The sequence below is a fragment of the Tupaia chinensis genome, unplaced genomic scaffold (genome assembly GCF_000334495.1).
Source record: "Tupaia chinensis unplaced genomic scaffold, TupChi_1.0 Scaffold000248_1, whole genome shotgun sequence".
In the NCBI taxonomy this organism is placed as follows: domain Eukaryota; kingdom Metazoa; phylum Chordata; class Mammalia; order Scandentia; family Tupaiidae; genus Tupaia; species Tupaia belangeri.
Window position 1 is genome coordinate 1,239,112 of NW_006159726.1, and position 24,236 is coordinate 1,263,347.

A 24,236-nucleotide genomic window follows, 5' to 3' on the forward strand; every position below is an offset into this window, starting at 1 on the left:
GCCTTAGAACTGGCCTCCCAAGAGAACTGGTGGCTCATCCAGAAATTTCAGTTAAAATGGAAAAAGTTAATAGGGCTTTAAAATCATCTCATTATAGGGCCAGTCGTTGGTGATGCAGTGGTAATACAGTGCTCATGATGCTGAAGCCACATTAGAGGGTCCTGGGTTTGCCTCCCGAGGCCTCCATGTACACAAAGAATGTGTGCTTATCCATGATCCTTGTTGGGGGTGGATTGTGGCAGAGACCCTATTGGGGGTTGCCTGTCTCTCTCCCTCCCTCCCTTTCTCTTTTTCTCATTTTCTCTAATGGAAGAAATAGATAAATAAACTAAAAAATAATAATAATAATTCCTTTATCTTCTACCCAGACTTATCCCCTGACACTCCTTCCCAGAGGCAGGTTTGGAGCTCATGTAATGTCACCCAACAGTACCTGGCAGTGAGACTAAAGGACAAGTAGCGAGCCATGTGGTTGCTACCATTGCTGAGTGTGTAGTACACTGATGATGTTTTCAGAGAGGAACCCCCTTCTTTTTCTCTCTGTCCCCCTCCTCTTTTTCTCTTTCTTCTTCCCTTTTTCCTCCTCCTCTTTCTCTCTGTTGCACACACCTATTTCTCACTCAGATGCTTTCTGCCTTTTCAAATATGAAGTGGCTTGTAGTTGAAGTTTTCTTGTTTTGTTTTCATTTCAAACCGTGTGAACCAAAAAAACAGCAACTGTACTGTATGGTCCACACATGGTAGCTATGACCCACCTCAAGAGGATATCTGTACTGAAATCACCATTCAAATTTAGAGGCCTGGGTTTTAATGGATAACCAGAGTTACTCATTGGAGACTTAAGTAATACTCTCTTTCCATCCCCGTTTTTGTGACTACTTGATGCAGTGGCCCAGAGCTCCACTTTTTTCCTCAAGTGTCTGGTTGTAATGACTCACCAGGGGTACTAGCAGATGGCATAATGGTTACGTCACTGGACTCCCACACTCAACCACAATTCAAGTCCCAGATCCAGAGGCTTAAAACTCATGCCAGGCAAAACCTCTCCAAACAAACAAACAAACAAAAAAACAGAAAGTAGAGACCAGGAGTTGGTGTAATGGCTATGTTGCTGGACTCCCATGTAGTTGAACGCGGTTTGAGTCCCGGATCCGGTGGCTTAAACTCACTCCAGGCACATGTGTGTACATGCCCAAGATCCCGAGGGGAGAATGGAGGAGAAGGGATTGCGGCGTGGTCATTCCCCTCGAGGGGTGATTTTCACTTTCTGTCTCTCTGTCTCTCTCTTTCTGGTGAGTGCATATACCCTATAGCAAAAACCTCTCAGAAAAAAAAATTAAAAAAAATAAAAAAGAACTCATGCCAGGCACGTATGTGTGTGTGTCCAAAATCCTGAGAGGAGAAAGAAGGAGAAGAGGTTGCGGCATGGCTATCCCCCCTTGGGAGTGATTTCTCTCTGTCTCTTTGGCGAGCACACATGCCCTATAGCAAAAATCTCTCAAAAAAAAGAGAGAGAGAGAGACTCACCAAGTGCTTCAGAATGCAGCCCTGGATTTGCTGGGTAATGAGTTGAGACTCAACACAACTGAGTCAAAAATGGGTCTCTTACTGTTCTGCCTCCCTTCCAGCCAATTCCTTTTGGTGTTGAGGTGTTCATTCCAATAGAGGAGAAGGCAGGTTCCTCTTCAGGAAAAGCTAGCTGCCACTAAATCTCTCACTTCTGCAGAGGGTGGAAATAAAGCAGCTAGCATTATTCACTGTGGCAAGGAGATGGATGGCCTATGTAGTTTCCATGCTATTCATCATTTGGGGAGGGGGAGTACAAGCATCAGTCAGATGTCACATTAGACTCACCATGAAGAACTCCCACCTAGCAAGGCATCACCAGGCATGTTCGGGGGTCGTTATTTTCTAGAGGGAGACCAGAGAAATTGCCTTCACTCCCCCTTCTTCCACAAACATGTCTCTTGGTTTGTGTAGTGAAGGAAATGGTGGACTGCCCAAATATCAAAGGGAAAGAAGAATTTATGGAGGTTTTTAGGAAAACACTTTAGCTCTCTGAGCTGGAACTTGAAAGTAAGGAGGCTGACTTTTTAACAAGCATAGCAACACTTAAAAGGCAGAATTAGTGCTGCCCTTTAGGGCAGTCACCCTGGAAGGCTGAGTACTGATTCCAACAATGTTGCCATAGAAAGTTCTTCTTTGGAATTGCCTTCAAAGTCTTTAATTTTTTTTTTTTTCCTCCAGAGAGGCAAATCTTTGTCCTTTGACCATGGATCAGTTTTCACAAGAACTGAATGTTTGGAGAGGAGTGAAGTAGGGAACTCAGGTGGAGAATTGGGATCACATTTTTTTTAAATCAAAAGCACAGCATGACTTTAAATGAGGAGAGAGATTTCCGGCTTTAAATGAGGAGAGAGATTTCCAGTACAGTTCATAACCTTATCTAACATATTTTGAAAGGATGGTTAGGATATGCCAAATAATGCCCATAGTCATGAGACAGAGGGAGGCTTCCTGGCGGGCGACCGGAAATAACCTTCTGGGGTGACCAAAAGCACTGACTGGCCCGCTTCTTCTCCCTCTCCTCCTATTCAAACCTTTCTTCACCTCTGAATAACTCTTCTACCTCCTACTCCTCCACCTGAACTATTATATTTTTAGGACTCGGGATCTCTTTTGTGTCATTTTTCTCTTACCATCTCATCTGACCAACATAGTGTAGACTGGATAGAGTGCATACTGAAATAGCAAATGATAGTGTGAAAAATCTCCCTACATCAGTGGTGCAGAGGAGGAGGCTACATGCAGGATTTGGGAGCAGGGAGGAAGACTGAGAGACTCATTCCTCATTCCTAGTAGCCCTACTCACTCCTAGTAGCACTCCTTTCTTTGCAAGACTGATTTTTTATGTGTTTACTACTCAGAAGAGCATATTTTAGGATCCCTCCTCTGCTTTTTATAATCTTTAAAAAAATTTTTTTTGGGGGGGGCAGCAGATGACATACTGGTTACATCACTGGACTACATGTAGTCAACCACAGTTCAAGTCCCGGACACGGCAACTTAAACCCACACTGGGTGTGTGCATGTGTACCTAAGATCTCGAAAGGAGAATGGAGAAGGGATTCTGGCATGGCCATCCGCCCAGTGGGTGATCTCTCACTTTCTCTCTGTCTCTCCGGAGAGCATATGTGCACTATAACATATGTGCGCTTGCCAGAGAGACAGAGACAGAAAGCAAGAAATCATCCCCCAGGGGGATGGCCATGCTGCAATCCCATCTCCTCCGTTTCCTTCCTGGGCTTTTGGGCATGCACACAAATACACCTGAAATGATTTTCAAGCTGCCAGGTGTGGGACTTAAACCACAGTTGGCCACATGGGAGTTCAGCACCATAACTACTGCACCATCTGCTGGCCTCTACTCTTTAAATTCCTATTTATATCAAACTAATAGATGATCAGAGTCAAAAATAATCAAATCATCCTAAAAAGCTATTCTTTTTTTTTTTTTTGGAGAGATTTTCACTGTAGGGCGTGTGCGCCCGCCAGACAGACAGAGAGAGACAGAGAGACAGAAAGCGAGAAATCACCCTCCAGAGGGGCACGCCGCAATCCCTTCTCCTCCATTCTCCTCTCGGGATCTTGGGCACGCACACACACGCGCCCGGCGTGAGTTTTAAGCCACCAGGTCCGGGACACGAACCGCGGTCGACTACGTGGGAGTCCAGCGACATAGCCATTACGCTAATTGCTGGTTCCCCTAAAAAGCTATTCTAACAAGAGTCTCTTCCCCTATTTCCTCCCTACTCCTGAGGTCCATTCACAAGAAGCAGGCATTTTCAGCTCTTGTAACTGCTTCTACAGACATTTAAATAGCATGCACATACTGTTATTTCTTGAGTTATGGTTCATGATTGAAAATTTAGCACAACGTTGTTTCCCATTATGATTTATTCTTTATGGAGGTTCTTAGGATTTTTTTATTACTGATGTTTTGGAAGTTCATGAGGGACCATGTGTGTGCATGCACACTTGTGTATGCACATGTGTAGAATATACTGGTCCATTGTGCTTAATATTTTATGGGCTCTTCTAGTTTAGACAGACTGAGGAATTTTCTATTAATTATTTAATAATTTCCTCCCCTCAATTTTTTTCTCTAATGAGAATTCCTGTTAATAAGATTTTAGATCTTCTGAATTTTAGTATTTTTCTCTCTCCAGTTTTCCCTTTTTCATTATGATGGACTTACTAAGTGATTTTCTCAACTTTATATTCCAATCCTTCTATTGTATCTTTTTACTACTCTCATATTTTTAATTCTAGGAGCATGTTTTTAGTCTAAATGTTCCTTTTTGTAGTCTTTTCTTCTTTTTTTTTTCAGGGGTATAGTATCCATCCTCTTATCTCACATTTTCCCCTCTGCTTCTGGAATTGTCTTTGGGTTCCCCCCCACTGCCACCAAGTTGATGTTTTGCCTTCTGTCCTTAATGTTGGACACTTTGGAGGGGGTGTCTTGTTGATTGGTGGGTTTCACAGCACAGTTAGCTCTTGAGCCTCCCCCCCACCGCCCCCCGGGATCTCCAGAAGATGAAATCTGGAGATTTCTCTGGAGCCCTTCAGAATATCCAGAGAAGAATCTTATCTTTTCTTACTAGGATAGAAGGGATGATGAGATGAAGGGAGGGAGGAGAGGTAAAGCATGGGCACTGACATTCTAGATAACAGGAAAGGGGAAAGAAGGGCCTGAGAGCCCTCCAATTCAGGATGTAAAGCTCTGCTTGGCATGCCATTATTCCTCATCTGCCCAAGACTGGAGCTTCTAGAGTAGAATTCTCTGGAGAACAAGCCTGTACTCTTTATAGGGAGGACCCCAGTGTAGAGGAAGATAATCAGGGGTCCAGCTGCTCTTGCTTTACTCAGGCTTTCAAGCTAATCCTTGTTCTCAGTGTGATACCTTATCCCTATGTTTATTGGCACCTGAAGTCTGCAATTGCTGAGTCTCTCAGGAGTTTTGTGGGCTACCTTAATTGGTCTCTATATGTTCCTTTGCCCCCTACCCTCAACATAGAGTTTTAGGGCTCATCTTCCCTTCCTCAGTTCTGCCAGGCCAGCCAACAATCCTCAGTCTGCCTCTCATCTCACATGAAATTTTGAAACCTATATTCCACTGTTTTCTTTTCCCAAATATCCTTGAGGTTATTATAACCTATTTTGATTCCCTTATGATTATTTCGGTGGGATTTGGGAGAAAGGGGAGAGAAATATTTGTTATTAGTCCATCATGATTTACTGCAATTCTACTTTTTTTTTTTTTTTTTTGGAGAGGTTTTTGCTATAGGGTACATGCGCTCACCAGAAAGAGAGAGACAGAGAGATAGGAAGTGAGAAATCACCCTCCAGGGGGCATGGCCATGCCTCAATCCTTTCTCCATTCTCCTCTCAGGATCTTGGGCATGCATGCACATGCAGTCGGCGTGAGTTTAAGTCACTGGATCCGGGACCTGAACCGTGGTCAACTACATGGGAGTCCAGCGACATAGCCATTACACCAACTACTGGTCCCATAATTCTATTTCTGAAGAGCAAAAAATTCTTTGTAAAAACATCCACTACTTTTATCCCTTCTTTGTTATTTTTTTACCTTGTGTCCCTTGAGAGAATTCTCATATATACTGAGATCCTCTAAGATGGAAATTAAAAAAAACTTAAGAGTATTTTACCATAATACCTGAACTTTTCCTTTAAGCATGACTCTGGAGTTTTGGGAAAATTCATATTTATTTATTTATTTTAAGACATATACATCATTTGGGGCCAGCAGATGGCATAATGATTTCATCACTGGACTCCCAAGTAGTTGACCACAGTTCAAATCCCAGACATGGCAGCTTAAAAAACTCACTCCAGGGAACCAGCAGATGGCATAATGGTTATGTCGCTGGACTCCCACATAGTTGACCATGGTTGAAGTCCTGGACCTGGTGGCTTAAAACACATGCTAGGTGCACATGCATGCGTACCCAAGATCCTTGGGGGAGAAGGGATTGTGGTATGGCCATCCCTTCGGTCGGTGATTTCTCACTTTCTTTCTCTCTTTGTCTCTTTGGCAAGCACATGTACCCTATAGCAAAAAATTTCTAAAAAAAAAAAAAAGGATACATCATTTTATAGCTGTGTACACTTTTATTTCCAGTTTTTGATCCTTCCTGAATATTATTTGATTCAGAAATAACCTTCCTAAATATTCTTAGTGGTTGGATATGTTGAGTCTGACATATTGAAGAGCTGGGTAGGGAAGAAGGCTAGGTGTTAGGAGGCAACGGGTAAGCATGAATAAATATCAGAGTTAGTGGTAACAAAGTCAAATAATAGGACTTTCCTAGCTGACTTCCAGGAATTCCCTTGTAAGTTCTAATGCCATCATCTAGGGAAAATGCAAATTCAGGCATAGGGGCTCAGATAAGAGGAGCTTCAAGACCTTTCTAAGGAAGCGACATTTGAATTGTAATGTTCCAGGCAGAAAGACCAGAAGGTTCACATGCTTTGCATTTCTGAAAACAATCTTGGTATGCTCAGGGAACTAGATGAAAGCCAATGAACCTAGAATATTGTGAATAGAGAGAGAGTTTTTAGTGAGGAGATGTGATCAGAGAGGTCAGCAGGAACCAGATTAAACTGAGTCTTATAAACCCTGATAAGGTGTTTAGTTCTTGTTCTAAGTGGATTGGGAAGCCATTGGAGGATAACAAGTGAGGAAATGATTGAACTGATCTATGTTTTAGAAAGATCCTTCTGGTAGAGAATGATCTGCAGTAAGGTAAGAATAGAAATACTGGGTCAACCCTGTGGTCTAATGATTAAGGGAGTAAAATTTTACATGGCCAACTTCGCAGTTTGGATCCAGCCCCAAAACTTGAAAAACATTGGATGCATGTGTATCTCCCAAATCCTGACAGAATGGAGAAATAGAAGAGGAAGGATTATGGCATGACCACACCCACTGAAGGGGTGCTTTCTCTCTCTTGGTTCTATCACACTCACCTTTAAAATTAAAAAAGTATATATTAAAAATAATAGAAGTAGCAATATGAAGATAGGAAACTATTGCTATAATCCAGGTGAGGGGTGATAGTGACTTGAAATTAGGGAGAAGTAAAAGAGATATGAAATAGATAGACTCGAAATATACTATGGTGGTAGAACCCACAGGACCACTTAGTGGGTTGTATATGAAGAATGAAGTCTGTTGTGATCTTGAACCTATCTGGTAGTCTTTTAACTAGATTTTATGCTTCTGAAACCTCTAGGATCAAATAAATGCCTCCTATAATTGATGTAAGGGAATTTACTGAAAATTATATCTATATTGTAAGAACAGATAGAAAAACTTCTTTTGGGACCAGCAGTTGGAGTAATGGCTATGTCGCTGGACTCCCATGTAGTCAACCGTGGTTCAAGTCCCGGACGGGGTGGCTTAAACTCACACTGGGCGTGTGTGCGTGTGTGCCCAAGATCCTGAGAGGAGAATGGAGAAGGGATTGCGGCATGGCCATCCCCCCGGGGGATGAGTCCTCACTTTCTGTTGCTCTGTCTCTCTCTGTCTTTCTGGCGAACGCATGCACCCTATATCAAAACCTCTTAAAAATAAAAACAACTTTCAATGATGATCTCATTCAGTCTCCTAGCTTTATGGATTTAAATTTCATCTGTTTGAGTCTCAATTTTATATCATCAAATGGACCTCTTCCCTGAGCTTCAGACTTAACAGCCCCAGTTGCTCACTTCCCATAAAAACGTAGCATATGCAAAACTAAACTCATGTTTTTCCACCTCAACTTGCTGACCCTACAGTCTTCCTCATCTCAGACAGGGCAGCTCCATCTTTCTAGGTGCTTAAGCAGAAGTCTTGGGGTCATTTTGAATCATCCTCTTTTCTCTTGCATACTATATACAATCTTCCAAGAAACCTACATTCAAAATATATCTAGAACTGATCACTTCTCTCTACCCTCCACTGCCACCACCCACATCTACGCTGTCATTATCTTGTCTGGATTACGGCAAGAGATTGCTCACTGCCATTGCCGCTTCTGTCTTACCCCTATATCTACTCTCAAAATATCAGTCAGAGTAATCTTTAGAAAGTATGTTAGGTCCTGTCTTAGCTCATTCAGATTATTACTATGGAATACCATAAACTAGGTAGTTTTAAGACAACAGAAATGTGTTTCTCACAGTTCTGGAAGCTGAGAAGTCCATGATCAAGGTGTCAATGGATTTGGTGTCTTGTGAAAACCTGCTTTCTGGTTCATAGATAACATGTTCTCTGCATTCTCACAAGGCAGAAAGCAGAAGGGAACTGTCTGGGATCTTTTTTATAAGGGCACTATTCCTATTCATGATGGCAGAACCCTCATGATCTGTGCTTCACCCAAAACCCCACACCTAGTATCATCACATTGGTGATTAGGTTTCAACTTGTGAATTTTGGGGAGAAGGACACAGATATTTAGAATATTGCAGGTCCCTTAACTTTTTTCGTACAGTATATTTTATGGCTCTTAATTTTCTTCAGAATAAAAGTCAAAAGTTCTCCATGATCTCCTTCACTGACCTTAGCTCCTGCTTAGAGTATTAGAAAATACTTTCTTCAAGGTGCATGCTAAAGAACTTTCTTACAAGACATCTTTAATTAATTGAGCTTTAGTACTTCTACCAAAAGATACACAAATAAAAGAAATAAGTTAGACCTGGCAGCTAACTTTCTCACTTTCCCTTTCTCTCTCTCTCTCTCTGGTCAAATTAAAAATAATAAGAAGAAATAAAATTAAATAAATAATTCTTTTTTATAAACCACTCTATTATAGTTACAGATGAATTTAAGCCAATGTCCAAAATTAGAAAATAGTGGTCAAAGAGATTGTTATTTTTGACCTATATTTTTAAGATGCAGGATAATTTTTTTTCAAAGTGAACATGAAATTAAATTTTTGGTTATAAATTTTAAATAATTCAGATGATATAGAAAAGCCTAATAAAAAGCAAAACTCTTAGTCCGTCTTCCCAGTAATAGGTCTTCTCTATACGTTTGTTTCTTATTACTAGACTTCTTTTCTATGCCTTTTTATATAAATATAAACCTAAAGTAGGATCATAACTCTACTTTTTATTTGAAAACCTCTTTTTCACTCGACAATATATGAAGGACATATTTCCATGATGGCAAATATGAATTTAAATAACCCCTTTTAGTGGCTACCTAATAAATGATAAAGGTGCCTTTTATTTTTCCTAAAAATATACTAGTAGACAAAATGAAGCTAGGCTTGCCTTAAAGATTTAAAGGCATGCAATCTAAGAAATATGAGGACTTTTTAAAAAATTTTGCCAAAGGGCACATGTGCTTGCCAGAGAGACAGAGAGAAAAACGTCCCACAATGGGGGATAGTCAGGCCACAGTCCCTCCTCTTCCATTTCTCCATTCTGTCAGGATTTTCTGTATGCATGCACATGCACCCAGCATGTTTCTCAGGCCCCTGGATCTGAGACTCAAACTGCATAGTTAGCCATGTGGGATCCAGCCCTCTTAACCATTAGGCCACCAGGCTGGCCCTAGTATTTTTTAACTGACATATCAACCATTAAAAAATTTTTATTTTTATTTATTTATTTATTTATTTTTTTAGGTTTTTGTTATAGGGTGGGTGCTCTTGCCAGAGACAGACAAGGAAAGTGAGAAATCACTCCTGAGGAGGGATGGCCACACTGCAATTCCTTCGCCTCCATTCTCCTCCTGGGATTTTGTAGATATACACACTTATTTTCAAGCTGCCGAGTCACGGACTCAAACTGCTGTCAGTTATGTGGGAGTCCAGCACCTTAACCTCCATGCCACCTGCTGGCCCCTTTCAAATATTCTTTTAAAAATATAGCAGTAATCTTAGTTACTGAATAAGCACATTTATTTCTATAGCAACGGCAATATTTATTTATTAAATACCTACTAACTGCAAACACTGATCTAAGTATTGGGGATACTTTGGTGCATTAAGTAGGTGAGATCCTTATGTCAAAGATTTACATTCTGGGGGACCAGCAGGTGGCGTGGTGGTTAAGACCCTGGACACTCCCACATGGCTGACCAGGGTTCGAGTCCTGAATCTGGTGGCTTGTTTCCTCATTTCCTCTCTCTCTCACTCTCTATCTCTCTCTGGTCAAATTAAAAAATGAATGAATAAATAAAACAAATAATTATTTTAAAAAAAGGATTTACATTCTGGAAGGTCAGAAGCAGATAAACTAACATACAATAAGAAAAAATAATCAGATAGAGCTAGCCTAGTAGTCTAGGAATTAGGGGAGCTAGATCCCACATGGCTGACCATGGTTTGAATCCCAGCCCTGGGGCTTGAAAAACACACTTTTGCATTCTGACAGGAGGGAGAAATGGAAGAGAAAGGATTGCAGTGTGACCATCCTCCACTGAGAGATACTTTCTTTCTCTCACTGTTTTCCTGTCTCTCTCTGTGCACACATCCTCTGGAAATTAAAAGAAAGGAAAAGAGGGGTTAACATGGTGGTTCAGGCACTGGACTCTCACATGGCCAATTGCAGTTTGAGACCTGGACCTGGAGGCTTGCCTTCTCATTCTCTCTCTCTCTCTTTCTCTATCTCTCTCTGGTGAGTACATGTGCCCTGTAACAAATTTAAAAAGTAAAATCATCAAGACCAGCAAATGGCATAATGGCTACGTTGCTGGACTCCCATGTAGTTGACTGTGGTTTAAGTTCCAGAACCAGCGGCTTAAAACTCACGCCAGGCGCATGTGAGTGTGTGCCCAAGATCCTGAGAGGAGAATAGAGGAGATGGATTTGTGGCGTGGCCTCCCCCTTGGGGGCTATTTCTCACTTTCTGTCTCTCTGTCTCTCTCTGTCACTCCAGTGAGCACATGTGCCCTATAGCAAAAATCTCTCTAAAATAATAGTAATAATGATAATGATAAAGTTAAATTTAAAAAATTTAGAGTTTTTTTTTTTGCCATAGAGACTTCAACTGTGGTCGGTCACGTGGAAGTTCAGTGACGCAACCACTATTCTATCTGCTGGTCCCAATAAAATAATTTTTAAAAAAAGAAAAAAGAAAGAAAAAGAAAAATTTAGATACTGACTCATACATGACATTTTTTACAGTCAATTTTAAGTTGGCATTTTAGTTTTGAATTCTGCAAAATGAGTCAAATCATATATTCATTGTATTTTCAGGTTTGAAGACAGTGAAAAGCAAATAAATTATGAGTCATTTTTCTCTGCCCTGAACTGGAGAATGAATCCGACACCTCCATTGGTAGCACCGTCATACCTGAAAGAGGTAAAAGTAACATCTGTTTTAAAAACCAGCTATGGCTACCTCCTTGCATTCTTAACATCGTTTATCTTTAAATTATTTTTAATGAAAAATATTAACATCAGTGTCTTTTCTAGAAGCACTTATGTGTTTCTGGGTTATTTGTGTTAAAGGCTAATTCACTTTCCATGCTGAGCAAACATCTACTCTGTAAGTGCATGACTTTTCTTATGCAGCTGAAATTTTTTTTTAACCTCAGTCGCATCCAATTATATGGAAAATAGGATAATAGGTTACAGTTATAAATAGATATAAACACTGTTATCAAGGGATTCTGGTAACATCATAAGCTGCAAGAGCAAATCTCAAATGGTGCCTGTGCCAGGCATCCCCAGTGTATCTGTGCCCATATACACCGTTCAGCCATGAGTGAAACAATAGAGTATGGGGATGGAAATTTCACAGTGTAGTCAAATTTAAAATAAAAATTCAGTAGAAAAATTCTTGGTTAGGGAAAACAAAGTTCATGTGATCAGATGGTGCTCTCAACATTGTGGAATTGTCTGAATTCTCTAAGCTCTCTTTGGACCAATTGTCTTTAAGGAGTGGGTGGGTGGGTGGTGGTTTGTTTGTATTTTAACATGCTCCAGAAATTGATTTTCTTGGGAAAGTCCCTTGATAAAGCAAATGTCATGTGATTGATTCTCCCAGAAAAGAGGCATTTATCCTTCCCTGGTCTCTGCTGACCGGCTCATTCTGGCCTGAGCTGGTCTAGTGCCCCTGGGATTTCCCTCAGGCATGCAACTACTCCAGAGTGTCAAGAGCAGCCTTAGAACTTCCATATGGTTGAGGACAGTGGTAGCCTTTGGAGTCAAGAAGAGCTAAGCTTGAATTCTGGCTCTGCCACTTACTTAGCTGAGTGACTTTGGGTCAGTTAAGTTACTTACCTTGTTCCTTTTATAAATTTAATCCTTTCTGCTCTCAGTAGGTTTTCGACTCTGTGCTGGGCTCCAGAGACAAAGGGCATCATTGCTACCTTTGAGGGGCCCATTGCTATTGAGGGAACCTCTCTCATAAGTTGGAGACTAGCATGACACAGCCTGTATGGGATGCTGTGGGATGAGGAAGAAACTGCTCTGAATCAAACTGGGAGTGGGGGTGGAGGCGGTATTCTCAGAGGAGGTGACACTTTCAATTTAAATTATGAGTATTAAGAGATAGCAAAGTAGGAAAATGACCTGGTATGGAAAAGGCATTCTCGACAAAGCTCTATGGGATATGACGGCGCTTATACAGAACCAGACATATCAGTATGACTAGAGTGAAGCCACAGTATGGAAAGTGGAGACCTGAAAGGTTTGGAGACCACTGACAAATTTTAAGGAATAGTGCGACAAGATCAGGTGTGCCCTTTCAGGGAACTTTCTCTGGCTGGCTGGTAAACAGTCTTGGGAGATGGGATGGGGACAAGTGGACCCACTGAGAGGTTGTTGACATCACATAATAATGGCAAACACTGAAAGCATTTATTATGTGCCAACTACTTTTCTAAGATCTCAAAATCTCTTAATTCATTGGAGGACCAGCAGTTAGCGTAATGGCTATGTCGCTGGACTCCCACCTAGTCGACTGCAGTTCGCGTCCCGGACCCAATGGCTTAAAACTCATGCCAGGCGCGTGTGCGTGCATGCCCAAGATCCGAAGAGGAGAATGGAGGAGAAGGGATTGTGGCGTGACCATCCCTCCTGGGGGGTGATTTCTTGCTTTCTGTCTTTATTCTGTCTCTCTGTCTCTGTCTGGCGAGCGCACACACCCTATAGTGAAAAAAACTCTCAAAAAAAATTAAATCTCTTAACTCATTTAATCCTTACAGCAACCCTATGTAGTAAATATGTTCATTATTCTCATTTTAGAGATGAGAAGTTAGGGAAACAGCAAGTGAAAGATAGAGTCTGGTTTAATTCAGGTCTGTTTTACTGCCTTTAGAATGTAATTATTACTGGAGCTAATAGATTTAATTTACCCAAATCCTTGATACTATCTCAAAAACAAATCAATATCGTCATTTTCTTTGGTAACCTTTTAATTCTTATCCATGTGAATATTTCATTTTTACATATAAAAAAATGACAGAAAGGATTTATAATCTATCTTTTCCTTTAATATTCTGCTAGTCAGAAGGCTGTCATCCATTCAGTAGGACTGCCCTATAGCACTTTCTATGCTGCTCAGACCCTGTCCAGGTAGGTCCTGGGCAGGTCACCTTGGTGGGCTATATCAATGGGTCCCCTAGCCCTCTGACCTTCAGTTAGGTTGGCTAATGGTATACACCCACAGGGCAGTGGAGGGTGGGAGGAGAGAGAAATCAGCTTCCTCCCTGCCAGTTATAGTAGGTTGCCACCTCCACCTCCTAAGGTCAACACGTCTGTCTGGAGGTTCCCTCTGTGGAGCTGCCCACTCCAAATTCTGGTAACCACTCCCCTGCCCTCTGGCCCCTGCAGACCAGATGCTGGTAATGGCTCCTGCTGTTACAGTTCCTGGAGACTGGAGGATCTTCTGTTGGTTTTCCTAAATACTTCCTATAACTTTGTAAATGGTCACTTTATTATTCCCTTCACTACTTAACATGATTTGTATATATCCTGTTTCTCATGGGGCCCTGAATGATATACGCACTTATTTTTGCTAGTTAGCAACAGCTTTTATTCTACTTCTACTTCTCAATCCTCTTCCAGTTCACCTGATCCACCACTCAAATGTTTGCCTCTATGTTGAGGGGTTCATCATTTATTATACAAAAATATAATCGTACCACATGCATTTATCTGTAGTGTGCTTCTTTTACTTAATCATGGGAAATTGCTCTCATTTAATATGTGTAAATCTAAGCCATTCTTTAATCACTGTAGAATACATATATAATAATCTATTCATTCATTTCTCTATCAATAGCCATTTGGGTTGTTTCCATATTTTTTTCATCTGAAAATGTGGTATCTTACTACTTTAATTTTCACTTTCCTAATGACTGCTGAGATCGAATGAAATTAAATCACCTTTTTATACTACAATCCACAGTAAGAAAGACATTTTTTTGTAACAACCCAGCACACACATATATAACAGAACAAGAGTTTCATGAAATAATACTATTCTACCTACATGTGGTGCAGTTTGATCTATTCTTTCCTTTTTTTCTTTCTCCTCCCTTACCTTTCTTTCTAGCTTTTGAATGTTGTTCATGACCCATTAAATTGATTTCATAACCCACAAAAAGATCACCACTCATACTAGAAGAAGTGTCACTGCATAGGTAGGCTAAAGATTCACTCTCCCTTTAGTCACCCTATCCCTGCTTTATCACTTACCAACTCTGTTGGCTGGGATAGTTATTAAGCCCTGGACCTCAAGTACTTTAGAGAAGGAATATAGAGCGGAAGGTCTGGAATCACAGGGATATGAATTCAAATCTTTGCTTCTACAATTAGCCAACTGAGTGACTTGGTACAAGTTGCTCAGACTTTCAGATTTCCCTATTTCATATATGGAGATTAGCAAGCCAGACTATGAAATTGTATGTCCTCACTTGATATATACTAAACATCTGCACTCTATAGCAGAAACTGATTGGAAGGCATAAAAGTATGGAGAGTTTCTATGTGGATACTAGAGACAGTGTGGGAGGAGGGTGGGCAATGGAGCTCTGGAGGGAGAGAGTCAAGGGGGAGAAAAAGCCACCATTTAACAAACATAAAAAATGGAAAATTATCTGTTGAGGATAATGTATACGGTAATATTGACTGGAGTAATATACAATGTATTTATGCTGGGGAAATTCATTTTGTACGATGTAAAGATATACTGAGATTAAGTGTAAAAAAAAAAAAGGAAAGAAAAGAAAGAAAATAGAGATTAGAATAGTTTTCCCATTAGGGTTGTTATGAGGATTAAGTGAGCCAATATTACATGAGGCACTTATCACAGTATCTGTCCCATAGGAAGGGCTTAAATGTTACTTGCTATTTTGTTTTTAAAAATATTTGCTAATATCCAATAATGCCAAGATACTTCTGGGTCAGAACTTGTCACAGGTTGGAAGCAGATGGAATCTAATGTGCAAGATGTTTAGTTAGGAGTGTCCTTGAGATGAATGTGTGTGGAAGGTGGAGAAGAAGGCAGGAGTGGGGCTAGGGAGAAGTTGAGCTGCAATGCAGGTCTAATGATAGCCCTGGTCAAACCACAGGGAGCCCTAGAGCTAGAATAGCTTTTCAAAGTTGCCTTTATCTCTGTGGATTTGTTTAAAAAGAGATTTTACCTTGGGCAATATGGCTCTTTGTAGCCAAGACCTCTCTGTAGCTAAGGCAATCCATGAAGTAGACTCCCAGCAGCTGAGCCACCAAGAAAGAGTCTTCTGAATGGAACAGCACAGCTTACAAACCAACCACTCTTGCAGCCTAGCAGTGTGGATATTATCTGATCTTCCACACATGGTAATAAACTGGTAGGAGAGTGGTTTGCCAAAAGGGGCCATGAAGGAATCAGACCACATGTGCAGGTCCCTGGGGCACAGTTGAACAGAGAACACTTCTACAACTCTAGGGATCACCAGCACTTAGGGAGTCTGTCATAGCCAAAGTCCCATGGAACTTAGGGCAAGACTCACCAGGTTGTGAAAGTGCCTCAGCCCTGAGTGTGAAGTGATGAGACTAAAGGTCTTTTTTTAATTATTCATTTGACTTTATTATTATTATTTTGATGTGACACAAATAGAGGCAGAGAGAGAGAGAGAGAGAGAGAGAGAAAGGGGAAATGAGAAAGCAAGCCGCCATGTCTGGGACTCAAACCATGGTTGGCCATGAGGGAGTCTGACACCTTAACCACCATGCCACCTGCGAATAAAGGTCTTTTTAAAATGAGGATTGCTAGACTAAGCTCCTGTGTGGAAACATGACCCAGGTGGAGGCCCAGGGTTGGAAAGCAGTATACTTCCTCCTGTATAAGAGCTAAACAGGGGCTGGCCCGATAGCCTAGTGGTTAAAGGAGCCGGTTCCCGCATGGCTGACTGGAGTTCAAATCCCAGCCTTGGTGACTTGAAAAGGTGCTGAGCACACATGCATATGTGTCCCAAATCCTGACAGGATAGAAAAATGGAGGAGAGAGGATTGTAGGATGACCGTGCCTCATGGGGGGAGGTCTCCCTCTCTCTGTCTCTCTCTGTGCCTCTTTGTCTCTCTCTGGCAAGTGTACATACCCTCTAGCAAATAATAATAATCATAAAAAGAGCTACATAGGCTGTCTCTGACTAAAGTTCCCAAGATTCTGTGGATAGTTCCCTAGAAGTTATCAACACCAGCCACCATTCAAAACCTGGATATTTTAATTCCTGGGCTGAATGGTATCCTTGGCAAGATCTCTTTCCAAGACTGAAGATCTTATCAAGAAACAGAACATAAAAGGAATTCTTGACTGATGAAATCTGAGTAGGTCTCAGTAATAGATTTAACTCCAGTTCTGTTTCCATCAGTGTTAATACATAGGATAGATGTCACCAGTGGGAAATTGGTACAACTTCCTGTTCTAATTTGATCAACTGCTGTTCTTGGGGTGGGTAGGGAGGGCCCAAAAACCAGGAGCAGGTTCATAGGCTTCATCCAAACAGCTGCTGAGCAGAGGATGGTCTGGTACACAGGATATGGGATTGGAAGAGTGAGGCAGCAGGGAGTTCCAGCAGGGCATTCCTTCAAAACAGGGAGCATAGTGTTAGGAATCTACAAGTTAGCACCATTTAGCAATGAGACAGAGCCAGTCAGCAGGCTCAAACTAAGCTTTCTCACCAAGATGACAGCAAACTAAGCCTCTATACTAGCAAAGTTATAAGAAGAAATACACAGCACACTCAGAGGGGTCGTAGAGATGGATTTGGTGAAGGAACTATTGACAGAGGACTTTGTAAGGTTAACACAACCAAGCAGGGGCTAGCAGGTGGCGTGGTGGTGAGGCGTTGGACTCCCATATGTCTTACCACAGTTTGAGTCCTGGACCTCGTGGCTTGCTTATTACTTTACCTTTTTTTTTCTCTCTCTCTCTCTTGACCTCTCTCTCTCTCTGGTGAACACATTTGCCCTATAGCAAATTAAAAATAATAATGATAAATAAAATTAAATAAATAAAGGAATGACAGAACTTTGTTCTTATTTCTTGATGTTCAAGACAGCAGGAGAGTTAATTAGAAATTATGGGGCCAGCAGTTGGCATAATGGCTATGTCTCTGAACTCCCATGTAGTAGACTGTGGTTCAAGTCCCAGACCAGGGTGGCTTAAACTCACACCAGACACGTGTGTATATGTGCCCAAGATCCCAAGAAGAGGATGGAGGAGAAAGGATTGCAGTGCGGCCGTCCCCCCGAGGGGTGATTTCTTGCTTTCTGTCTCAATGTCTCTCTCTGTCTTTCTGGCAAGTGCATGTACCCTATAGGAAAAACCTCTCAAAAAAAAAAAAAAAAAGAAAGAATAGTAAAGAAATTAGCTTTAAAAATTAAAATAAATTATAAAATAAAAATTAAAAAAGAAAACAAAAACAAACAAAAAAAAGCAGGGGAGTGGAATACTCAGGGGGTAGGAAGAACGGGCAAATTTTTCCACCCATAGGCCTGGAAAAGCAGGGAGGGACCCATGTTATTGGAGCCCAGAAGAGGAACTGCAGCTAAAGCAGCAGGTAGGAGTTTAGCCATTGTAGTTAATTGTAGTTACCACCACACCATGGCCCAGAAAAGGAGGAGCAGGGTGAGGGAGAGTGAAGTCAACGCTCTGATCTCTCACTCTTCCTGTTTTCCTGTCTCATACCACTGCTTCCCATTAGTTGAACCCACCTAGAAGTCAGCTACCAAGGAAGCTTAGGGGTGGGGAGGATGGTATAATCTGTAGAAGTTGGCCTCCCAGGACAGAAAGCAGGGTGAAAAGGGGAGAGGATGGATCTTGAGGGACCAATGGAGAATGATCCAGCACAATCTGTTATCAGAATACTTGAGCAGGTGTTTAAGGGCGCTGGACTCCCACATGACCAGCCACGGTTCCAGACCCAGACCTGATGGCTTGCTTTCTCTCTCTCTCTCTCTCTCTCTCTCTCCCACACACACACACACACACACACACACACACACACTGTCCCTCTCTGGTCAAATTAAAACTAATTATTTAATAAAGTTAAATAAAATAAAATGACTGTTAAAAAAAATGAAGACTTGAGGTCAATAGAGCAAGCCCCACAGTCAGTCTTAACAGCTCCTATGGCTTGATCTGCTGGATGTTAGGACTCAGATGAGATTCCCATATGTGTGATAGTCAGGTGGTCTCAGCTAATAAGAGTGAGGTCCAACAACAAACAAGGTTATTATAAGAGGACTACAGTGCAGCTAGTCTGGTATTGATTAGTCCTGCTGCCCTTTGGTGAGATGTTTTTCCTACATGGATGGATGTAAGGTGACTGTCACTCATCATGACTATTGTCTATGGCCTGTGGCCAATGGCCTGTAGCCGGAATACTCAGGGAACTCCTTGGGTTGTCCCTCTGCCTGACCCCTCAGCAGTCCATAGTGAGCCATTGGGCTATAATTTAACTCTCACCCCATTATGTGACTATCTGTGGTCTCAGCAGGTCGCCCTGGCACTGTCAGGGCCTGAGACCCCATTTCCATTCTGTTGTGCTTGCTCACACATGGTAGCTGTAAAACTGGCAGAATAAGTTTCACCGTTTGGAGCTTGTCTGGTTAATCTCAGAAGTCACGTTTAAAAAAAAAATAGAAAAGAAAAACACTAAATTGGTTCTCATATAAACTTTATAACTTGCACTGTGTGACTGGCGTCTTTATCTTTTGACGTTTCTGAGAAAAATTGGATGCGGCTTTGTTTTATGAGCACTGTAACTGCAGAAGCATTAGCAATTGGCTCTAAAGTTCTTTCACAACAGGATGATTTATGGTCTTGGCAGTATGAGGTAGGGGGCAGCTGGGTACACCTTGGGATGTATCTTTAGATACTTCCCTTGTTAGGACCTTCTTTTGGTATTTAGAGCATGGAATACCCAATGACGTTTCATTGTCTCGACAGTCTTGCAAAAATGAGTATCATTCCCCATTTATAGGTAGGGAGCTGAGACTCAGAGGCGTTCCTGAAGGTAAGGATTATATAATCAGGGGGCCAGTGCCAACTTCTTAAATGAACAAAGTTATTTCTAATATTTGTGGTTGAATTTAACATTTGAAATAAAAATATATTAACCGTTCTCATTTGATTTTTAAAATAACGGTAAGCATAGCCATGGCACAGGAGATAGGGCACTACTGTGTGATACTGAAGCCACTTGAAAGGCCCAGTCTGGATCTAGGACTTGATACATGATAGGTCCATGTGTGTACCCATGATACTGGCTGATCCTAGCTGGCTGGGAGTCTGGGGGAAGGATCATTATATTATAAGACCCTGTCAGAGTTACCTCGCAAATCCTGTAAAATAAATAAACTTTAAAAACCAAACTGGTAAACACATAGTGATTACCTAACACAGAGAAATAACCTAGCAGGAAATTATGCTTCTGGAATCCACTTTTGTTCTAATTTTTTAAAAATCTTTTTTGGAGAGGTTTTTACTATAGGACATGTGTGCTCGCCAGAGAGACAGAAAGCAAGAAGTCACCCACCAGGGGGGATAGCCACGCCACAATTCCTTCTTCTCCATTCTCCTCTCAGGATCTTGGGCATGCACGCACACATGGCTGACATGAGTTTAAGCCACCCGGTCTGGGGCTCGGACCACAGATGACTACATGGGAGTCCAGTGACAGCCATTACTCCAACTGCTGGTCCCCACTTTTGTTCTAAAACATTGAATGGCATCTATTTGAATTGTACACATAAGCCTATCACTGAAGCTAAAAACAAAAACTGTGTCTCCTTGAAAACTTTACTTAACGGGCCAGCAGGTGGCATGGTGGTTAAGGATGCTGGACTCCCACATGGCCGACCACAATTTGAGTCCCTGACCTGGTGACTTGCTTTCTCACTTTCCCTCTCTCTCTGTCCCTCTCTGATTAAACTAAACTAAATAAATAAATGTAAATAAAATAATTCTTTTTTAAAAAAAGAAAAGATTACTTACCCTATAATGCAGTACCAAGGAAAAGCCTCCTACTCAGAAACTATGCCTGTCTTTTTTTTTTTTTAAGAATTACTTTTTATTTAACTTTATTTGTTTACTTATTTTAATTTGACCAGAGAGGGACAGAGAGAGAGAGAAAGAAAGTGAGAAAACAAGCCTCCAGGTCCAGGACTCGAATTATAGGCAGCCATGTGGGAGTCCAGTGCCCTTAACCACCACACCACCTGCCGACACCAACTATGTTTGTCTTTTAGCTACACTCACACACAGATGACAACTCTATTGAAGCTTTGTATAGGGCAAAAGTAAGTAATGTTGAAATAGACATTGCCATGAAGACAGAAATGAATAGGAATATAAGCATATCTCTTGACTTTATATATGAGCTTTTCCTGGTGTTATCAGAAGGCTCTTGAGGGTCGGCCCCATAGTCTAGTGGTTAAAGGAGTCAGACCCGGCATGGCCATCCGAGGTTTGAATCCTTGTCCTGAAGTTTGAAAAACGTTCTGGGCATGTGTGTGTGTGTGCCCCAAATCGTGAGAGGATGGAGAAATGGAGAAGAGATTGCATGCAATGTGACCTCACCCCATTGGGGAGTGCTTTCTCCCTCCCTCTCTCTCCAACCCTCTCTGGTGAGTTTTGCTCTCTTTGACAATCAAAAAAAAAAAAATACTGCTCTGATTATCTCAAGACGTGTATGCAAGGGACCAGCAGTTAGTGTAATGGCTATGTCGCTGGACTCCCATGTAGTCGACAGCGGTTCACATCCCGGACCCGGTGGCTTAAAACTCATGCTGGGCGTGTGTGCGTGCATACCCAAGATCCCGAGCGGAGAATGGAGGAGAAGGGATTGTGGCGTGGCCATCCTCCCTGGGGGGTGATTTCTCGCTTTCTGTCTCTCTGTCTCTGTCTGTCTGGTGAGCACACGCGCCCTATAGCAAAAACCTCTTTAAAAAAAAAAAAGTGTATGCGAAATCCTCCATCCAAAATGAATTCCAATTTGATATGCTGAAATTTAATTGCTTTTATAATTTTGTCAACCTAGTTTGCTTATTTCTAAGGTCCTGGTAACCTTATTAAAAGGAACAAAATCCATGAAAACCACAATTTCAATTCTCCACATATTATTGGACTTTTCCACAAATTCATAGATATTTCCCATAGAAATGCCTTTGTCCAAGTGAATGGAGGGGAGTAACAGTGAAATCACTAACATGACTCTATCAGTCTTACATTTGGGAGACATAAAAATAACCTCATTTCAGTGAAGCATAGAATTTAATTGGCTCCCGATCTTTTCCTCTCATACATCTGGTGGCCAGGACTACAGTAGAAAATTTTAAACTAGGAGACATAATCCAATTAAATTTCCTTTTAAAAATGTCAAAGCAAATAAATCCAGGGCCCATTAGTTCACACACAACTTTGCCATTCTCATTGGGCAGCTGCTGTTTACTGGGTTTTTATCCAGTGCCATCTTTGCTTCCCATTTCAAGGGTGCACGATTTTACAAATTAGCAGCTATGTTTTTTCACCATTGATCAATGAGTAATTTATTGCCAACTTGTTTGACATCTTAAGTGACTCTAGTGACAACCAGCCTGGGAGATGTCATAGGGCCCTCTAGAGACCATGATTCCCAGCCATTTTCGAATCATGATTTTGTATTATTGCATTTCACTCTGCATTTCATAGTCTTTCTTATTCCAGAAAATGCTATGTGACATGTATTGTTTTTACTACAGATTACATTGAATTTCCTTGTGAGATTTGGGCACACTCTCTTGAGTTATCATGAAGTCACATAAGAAACTCCAGATTCCACCAGTTCGCCAGGGAGTTGCTTTGTTCCAAGCTGTGCTATGGCTTTCTTAGACAAGTACTTAATTTTGATAAATGCAGAATTGCACAGTGTCTTCGTCTGACTTCCTCTAGATGCAGACTTAGAGACAAGGATTTGAGTGTAAGTAGCTTTGCAGGGGATGTAAAAGGAGCACTATTAAGGGAATGAGAGAGTGAGGAAGGGAAGGGAGGGAGCTACTGAAAGGCATATTATCAAACCAGTTACAAATGTGGATGACTGAAGCTTAATGCTGCTCAGAAATGCTGACATTCAGTAGCCAATATATATCCTCCCAAAGTGCAAGAGAGCAAGTTGAATGTTGCAAGTCAGGCTGGTGTGCACCAAAAGGTGAGGGGATAGGAAAGGGGTAATAGCAGAGCTCACTACACATAGATAGTTAAGATTCCAAATTCGCACTGCCAGTTGCATAGAGACACAAACAGGATTGTCTTCATCTGGAATGAGGACTGACTTCTGTGGATTAGCCCTCCTGTTACAAAATTGCCATGTAGTTATTTTCACTTAAAACTTACATGCATTCCCAGGAAAATCATATGATCTGGAGTTTCCTTTTCATTTTATAATGTAAGATAAATAAATGTCACTGAAGACAGTATTTTTTTAAAGAATTATTTTATTTAACTTTATTTATTTATTTATTTTAATTTGACCAAAGAGAGACAGAGCTAGAGAACAAGAGTGGGGCCAGGGGGTTGGGGGTAGGTGGGGGGAGTGAGAGAGCAAGCCTCCAGGTCCGGGATTCGAATCGTGGTTCGGCCATGTGGGAGTCCAGCATTCTTAACCACACCACCTGCCAGCCCTGAAGACAGTATTTTAACTCACTGTACAGATTTTCATAAAAATTCTATAGTGTTTGACTCCCTGACAGAAGATTTATTAGAAAGAATGAGTAGGCAGTGGTGATATGGAAATTTCTTATGTCACCAAAACCCTCTTTGTTATACAAAGGGGCTAGCCTGGTGATTTTTTTCATGTAGATCCAATGAAATTATGAAAAAGATGCCTTTTCCTCTACTTTGTTGGCATCCCTCTACCTTGTCTCCTGAGTCTCTGAAATCTCCTCTGCTTCCTACCTTCTTTGATTTGTTCATCCATTTTAAGTTAGTACCTGCGAAAATCTCCCTAAATTGGAAGGTTGGCAATGTGTGCATCCTGGATTCCTCAAGCACTGTAAATGTGCCTATGGCATTTATCAAGTATTTGGGCAGAAGCATTTACTCCCACCTGGATCCCAGGGAACAGTGACAACCAGAAAAAGAATCAAGGGAGGTGGTATTGATTCTGAAGAAAATGCACATTTGGGCTAGAGTAGTCAGGATTTAAAGACATAGACTATTGTTATCTTTTCATCTTAAATTATCTGAAATTTCAAATCTCATGGGCATTGACTTGCATTTAATTCTGCCCATGTCTTGCTTATTGCTAATTAATTTGATTCTCATCTCAAAATTTTCGAGTTGTCATTATTCCAGTGTAAATGCTTCTATTTTCTTCTCTTTTATTGTCATCATTTCAAACATGATTCCTTGCTTTTGCTGTGAGGCATCATCTTCTACTATTAATCTATTTCATAAAAGAATGCATTCTCCATATAGAATTGTCATAATTATATGAGTGACATAATACATTTTTTATATTGAAAATTTTAATTTAAAAAACCTATCACAAAATAGTGATTTTGAGCATATGTATTTATACCATTTCTCTATAATAAAACTAAAATTTAAAATACCACTTGAGAGTGAAAATGTCTTTAAGTTTTGTTTTTTTTTGTTGTTTTGTTTTGATTTTTGCTATAGGGCGCCTGCGCTCGCCAGACAGACAGAGAGAGACATAGAGACAGAAAGCGAGAAATCACCCCCCAAGG

At 41.1% G+C, this 24,236-nt stretch overlaps 1 protein-coding gene across 1 annotated transcript in view; it reads left to right on the forward strand.

Annotated features, from left to right (window-relative positions):
• EFHC2 (EF-hand domain containing 2) overlaps positions 1–24,236 on the forward strand; it is a 228,030-nt gene that overhangs the window by 192,580 nt on the left and 11,214 nt on the right. Inside the window, exon 14 of the mRNA XM_006148862.1 lies at positions 11,271–11,376. Within this exon, the coding sequence (XP_006148924.1) occupies positions 11,271–11,376 (106 nt within the window). The remainder of the gene's footprint in view (positions 1–11,270; positions 11,377–24,236) is intronic.